General features: G+C 36.3%; 1 protein-coding gene across 1 annotated transcript in view; it reads left to right on the top strand.

Annotated features, from left to right (window-relative positions):
- LOC107729959 (sodium channel protein type 2 subunit alpha-like) overlaps positions 1-6,559 on the top strand; it is a 52,885-nt gene that overhangs the window by 29,104 nt on the left and 17,222 nt on the right. Inside the window, exons 9-15 of the mRNA XM_016540695.1 lie at positions 760-901; positions 982-1,179; positions 1,515-1,691; positions 2,352-2,702; positions 4,753-4,882; positions 5,181-5,419; positions 5,525-5,698. Coding sequence (XP_016396181.1) covers positions 760-901; positions 982-1,179; positions 1,515-1,691; positions 2,352-2,702; positions 4,753-4,882; positions 5,181-5,419; positions 5,525-5,698 — 1,411 coding nt within the window. The remainder of the gene's footprint in view (positions 1-759; positions 902-981; positions 1,180-1,514; positions 1,692-2,351; positions 2,703-4,752; positions 4,883-5,180; positions 5,420-5,524; positions 5,699-6,559) is intronic.

The following is a 6,559-nucleotide window of genomic DNA, read 5'->3' as shown; positions in this document are numbered from 1 at the left end:
GAGCAGCATTAACTACACAGAGCCGTTGTTCACCGACAAGCTGCGCAAAACATCCGCAAAATATGATCGTGGTTTTGCGCAGCTTGTCAGGTGATGGAGATTTACCGCTGATTAAAGAACCGGCTTTACTGACAAGATGCGCGTTAAATATCGCATGCGATTTATCGTGCAGCCCTATATGTAATACAGTAAAAAAATATTCTACATTAATGACAAGTTCTTAGAAATCACTTTTTTGTAGCTAAAGTCAAAAATGAAAACATGCCAATTCAAGTAAGAAAAAAATATTTCCATTTTCATACGTAATACAGTAAAAAAATATTCTACATTAATGACAAGTTATTAGAAAGCACTTTTTTGTTGCTAAAGTCAAAAATGAAAACATGCCAATTCAAGTAAGAAAAAAATATTTCCATTTTCATACGTAATACAGTAAAAAAATATTCTACATTAATGACAAGTTATTAGAAATCACTTTTTGTAGCTAAAGTCAAAAATGAAAACATGTCAATTCAAGTATTTTCATTCGTAATACAGTAAAAAAATATTCTACAATAATGACAAGTTATTTGAAATCACTTTTTTGTAGCTAAAGTCAAAAATGAAAACAAACTTAAAAAGAAAATTAGAAAATTTGGGGGTTGGAATGAGGCCTGAACTTGCTTTTGCCACATTCGCCCATGTTTCTATTCTATATGCTCCTTTGACTCACATTGTCATTCCTGCTGTTAAATACCTTCATGTTTCCTCCATTCACAGGAAGTGCCCTGATGGGTTTGACTGTTTAAACACAGGTCGTAATCCAAACTACGGCTACACAAGCTTTGACACCTTTGGCTGGGCCTTCCTGGCTCTCTTCAGACTAATGACACAAGACTACTGGGAAAACCTCTACCATCAGGTACAAGCCGTGACACTGAAGGAATAATCATCTGTTATCTAAATATTATTACAAACATCTCTTCTTCCTCTCCATGACAGACTTTACGGTCAGCAGGGAAGACCTACATGATTTTCTTTGTGCTGGTGATATTTCTGGGTTCGTTCTACCTAGTGAACTTGATCCTGGCTGTGGTGGCCATGGCGTATGAGGAGCAAAACCAGGCGACCATTGCAGAGGCCTGGGCAAAAGAAAGAGAGTTTCAGCTGGCGATGGAACAGCTACGCAAGGAACAGAGGGTAATTTGACAACTAGCAGTCTGAAATAAGTACCAAAGTAGTACCAAATACAATTGTATTTTGCCTTTCCTTTTACGGCTGTCAATTCCCAGTGGATAAAATCAAGTAAAATGGATTGCGAACGTCATTTCATGTTGATTTTGAATACAAATTAAAATAATGAAATGCTCTTTTCCCAGCGCCTACCTAAAATGTGTTGCTTTACACTGCAGGAAACATGTATAGTACTGTAGGAAAATACACAATTATTATAGAATTATTATACTCATTGCATTTAATTTCAATGGCAAATTCAGCTCAAGCACATCTGATTTTTCTGTTCTCGTTGGTATTAGGCATTATCAAAACAGTGCAGAAAGGAGGCTGAGATGGCCCTGGCAGCGGATTTATCTCCATCACCTTTCTCACGGAAAGACTCGGTGAAATGCCGAAGTAGAACGAGATCCCACAGAACGCTTTCAGAGGAGATTGAGGACAACTCTTTGCCAAAATTTGACCCATTTGATGACAAAGTCAGTACTCTTTCATAACTGTATTATTTATATTTGGCTTTAAGGCACACACAGTAATTTTTCCTGTCTAAAATAAGTTGTCGTCTAAAATGTTTTTATAAAAAAAAAAAGACTGAAAAATGAAAAAATACATAAAAATGATTTTAAAGACTTATTGTAAACTGTGTGTGTATAAAACCAAATACAAATTTTAAGATAAAATATATCACATTCTCTAAAAAAAACAAAATTAAAAGAAAGAAAGAAAGAAAGAAAAAATGGTTGCTTCTGTCTTCAATATTGTAGTATCATTGATATACTATAATAGTTTTCGTTAATATTTTGAATTAGGTTTTATTATCAAATTTTCTGTCTTCCCTTTAATTTTAATTAATTTTAGTTTTATCAATTTTGTTGCGTTTATGTCATTTTTATAAATTACTCGTTCATTTTATATATCTATATAGTATTTTTAAAAATGTTATTTGTTTATTTTAATACTTCAACTTAAACCTTGTCAACTAACTGAAATAAATTTGTTTACTTTTTATATTTTATTTTAGTTCATGCTTATTATGAGTTTAGTTTTAGTTAACGATAATACCACTGCTGTCTTGTTAAATGAGTATCTTGTCTTTCTTATATACCTTCTAATCTCTCTTTCAAACTCCTGTCCTCCAGCCAGCTCACCCTCTCCTAGCCACTCTCTCCTCCCATCCTCTGAGCACCCGTCGCGGAAGCCAACTCAGCATCTTTACCTTCCGGCCACACAACAGTTCAGAGGCCGACTTTGCAGACGACGAACACAGCATCCATGATGATGGACGGAGCCGAGTGGGTTCCATGGCTATACCATGGAACAAGCGTCGTACGGGTAGCATCAAGAGTCATTCGTCACAGGTGTTCATGCCCACCCTCACCCTTAACGGCAGACTAAACCTTCCTCTGGACCAGAACGGCATCACCAGCATCGGCCCACATACCCCGACCGCTGCTCCAGCATTCAGCATGGAAAAGGTCTGGGAGGATATGGTATGGTCTTACCCATTACACCTAGTTTATATAATAATAAAAAAAAAGTCATTTACTCACCCTCATGTTCCTGGAATCCTATGTTTGTCCTTCATATAACACAAAAGTAGTTATCAAGAAGAATGTCCAAGCAAATCTTTTAGCTTCCATCTTATGGAAAAGAGTTGAGGATGGAGTTGAAGAGTTGAGTGAGAGAAATGTTGATAGAATAATAATAAATAATAATAAGAATAATAAGAATTTGATATGGAAACATTAATAAAAAATTGACTATTTTAAAGGTGGGGTAAGCGATTTTCCAAAAATGCTTTAGAAAACTGATTCGGGACGACTAGCAAAACAAACTTGTAGCCAATCAGCAGTAAGGGGCGTGTCTACTCATGATGTGGAGGAGAGAGCGTTCAGTGCACGGGACGGACATTAGAGAGCCGAGCGACCGTACTGTAAGACTTGGCAACACTGGAAGGTCCTGGCAGATCGCAGGCCGGATTTTCGCAGAAAAAAGGGTTCAGTGAATAAATGCACACACTGGAAAAACTGCTACATATAACGACTTTCTACTTGGGGACCTTGATATAAATGTAGCGGAGTAAAAAGTACGATATTTGTCTTTCAAATGTAGTGAAGTTGAAGTAGCAAGTTTCCAGAAAAAATTATACTCAAGTAAAGTACAGATACTCAAAAAGTGTACTTAAGTACAGTACTCAAGTAAATGTACTTCGTTACTGTCCACCTCTGGAGAAATGCCATAAGTAGACGTGAATGTCTTTGAGCGAATCATTGAATTTTGAATCAGTTAACTGAAGCAGAGTGTTTGAACTGTTTCGCAGAAATGAGCACCATTTTTGTTAAAATGCACAAGTCACAAGACAAGGATTGTGAAACTAGTTAAATTTTATTATGGCATTAATTAATCACAATATTCAAAATGGGTAATTTAGAAAAAAATATTAGTATGCATCATTCAGAGATTTAAAAAATGTAAAAATTAATAAACATTTTTTTTTTTTAAATTACAAAAAAGTAGATTTAAACAATTCAGTATTGCACTATCCCCAAAAAGGACATAATTTCACCATCAATGATCTTGAATCTTCATTCATCTTCATTAATGTTTGTATCTGTAGTCTGTAATTAGGAGGCATTAGTGTACTTGACACACACTGAATCCATTAGCACAGACACTCCAATAAAGTTTTAAATATCAACAAATCTGTTTTTTTGCTATGTGTAAAACGCAGCATGAACAGTGCATCTGAACTTGTCATCCCTTTGAACTCAAGTGTCTTGCTATTCGTCCGGTGTAGACACGGTGTAACATTGGTTTTGCTTTGTTTCACAGAACTTATCGTTGCCTGGGTTGCGTACGTATGTGTGGGGCGGAGCTATCAAAATAGGGGCGAGACCCTTTTGGGGTAGGGGCGTGTTTGTTTTGGTGATTTCAAATGTCAACATCGGCTACCAGAAATTACTTACCCCACCTTTAACCCTGTAAAGCCTACTGTATTAGATTTAATATGCAAATTTACAAGGCATCTAAATGATCAACAATCACAATTTTGTTTAAAAAAGAACCTGTTGTACACAACATTCTTCATGCCTTATGTCATCTGATTGGTAGTTCATACTTTTTTATTTTGTAAATGGTCTTTTATTATTATTTTAGTATAATTTTAAAGATCTCATTGATGACATTACAAGCTATCAGAATTTCATTGCAACTTTTGGCCATATAAATATCAGCAACTGCACCAAATTGATTTTTTTTTGTCTAAAGATTCAATAAACTTCTAAAAAAAACAGATTTTTCTGACTATTATTTCATATATCAGGCTTTACAGGGTTAACCAATATGTGTGTGTATGCTTGTTAAAGTATCGTGCCATTAGTGGCAGCTTTTGAGGAACGTTTCAAATCGGTCACTTACGAGGTTCCACTTTAGTTCCAATGCAGATTTAAAGGAAGTTACCTACGTCGGTAGCAGACAATGAGGAAGTTCACTAGGTTTTGGAAAAGATTTGATGTTTTTGTGTTCGCTTTGATTTGACAGGAGCCAGTGTGTCAGAATGAACAGACCACTGCAGCTGCCAAGCTGACTGTCGACGTGCAGGAGGAAGTCCCGCCCCCTCGCAGGAAGAGAGGACTGAGCTCTGGCAGCTTCTTCAGTGAAGCCATGGATGGTGTGACAGACTAAAATTGGCAAATACAATTTGATGAGAAATGTTTGAGTTCACACTGAGAATCCTCACTTTTGATTGCAGACTTGTGTACCTTGACAAATCTGAGCACAGTTTGAGCCTGTTGAGCTCTCTTCTGAAACTTTTTCTGATGAGACAAAAAAGGAGAAGCAAAAGTATCTGATTGCTCTTCGTTTAATCTCACGGCTGTCAAGGAGAAATCATTTAGCTACTAAAAGATGATTCAAAAGATTAAAATGATTTAATCTAAAACGCCCATGATTTTTATTTCTCCTCTTAGAACTTGAAGAGGCCCATCAGAAGTGTCCTCCATGCTGGTATGAATTTGCGAAGAAGTACCTGGTTTGGACATGCTCTCCAGCCTGGCTGAGAGTGAAGGAAGGGCTTAAAGTCATGGTGATGGACCCTTTCCTGGACCTTGCAATTACTATTTGCATTGTACTCAACACATTGTTCATGGCGCTGGAGCACTACCCCATGACTGATGAATTCAACAGCATGCTGAGTGTTGGAAACCTGGTGAGGACAATTACAGTAATAGTGGCATCTCAAAATCTGTGATTGCGCATCTCAACCAGCCCTGTTTCTTTCATTTCAATGTAAAGGTTTGTTCTTGCTTACCAGGTGTTCACTGGAATCTTCACGGCAGAGATGGTGATGAAGATCTTTGCGTTGGATCCGTACTATTACTTTCAGCAAGGCTGGAACATTTTTGATGGAATTATTGTTTCTTTGAGTCTGATGGAGTTGGGCCTTTCCAACGTGGAGGGTCTGTCTGTCCTCCGCTCGTTCAGACTGGTAAGTTTCGACTCTGCTTGGAAACAGACATAGTAAATTCACTAGATTGGACAGTGCGGATTGCCACATGCACAATATATGAGAAATGCAGAGGCGGACAAAGTACACAACTGCATTACTTGAGTGAAAGTACAGATACTACTGGTCAAATACTACTCCACTACAAGTGAAAGTTGTAAAGACAGGTTTTTACTTAAGTAAAAGTACGAAAGTACATGCTTTTAAAAGTACTTAAGTATCAAAAGTAAAAAGTAAATGCATTGTTTTATTGTCACATTGTTGTATACTTACAATACCTTATGCCACTAATGCAACCTACTGAATACACTGATTAGCTTGTATTATCTTTGGAATTAAGAGCTTTTATGTTACCAAACCTATAGAAATGGAACAACTGAATGAAGATAATAAACTTTATTTTTTATTTAACACTCCTACAACGACATTGAACTCATTGTAATACTTGTTTAAAAGTTACAAAGTTCTTTTTAAAAGAGATATTGAAGGCTATGATATGGTTCATTTTAGGCAAACAAAGCAAACATTGAAAAGAAAACAAATCTTTAGTATTTTCAGAAAACTGGAACATACTCTCTCAGTATGGCCATGGGTGTGCAAGTTGCGCCAAAGAACCGTCTTTTTGAATTTTGCCATCAACTGATCAGTGTTCATAAAATGCTCATAAATCAGTGAACGTCACAACATGTGGCTAAAATTATTGTTTTAATTTTATCCATTCCGATTCTGATTCTGCTTATTGATTTAAATTCTTATCGATTCCCAGTTTAGATTCCAAAGTTGTAAAAAAGTGAAGTAAAAATTTTGACCTGTGTGATCATTTAACCTACTTATTGATAATTT

Source organism: Sinocyclocheilus rhinocerous, unplaced genomic scaffold, assembly GCF_001515625.1.
Source record: "Sinocyclocheilus rhinocerous isolate Xijiao unplaced genomic scaffold, SAMN03320098_v1.1 scaffold638, whole genome shotgun sequence".
NCBI lineage: Eukaryota > Metazoa > Chordata > Actinopteri > Cypriniformes > Cyprinidae > Sinocyclocheilus > Sinocyclocheilus rhinocerous.
Note: the sequence above shows the minus strand (reverse complement) of the source record. Positions and strands in the feature narration are given on the sequence as shown.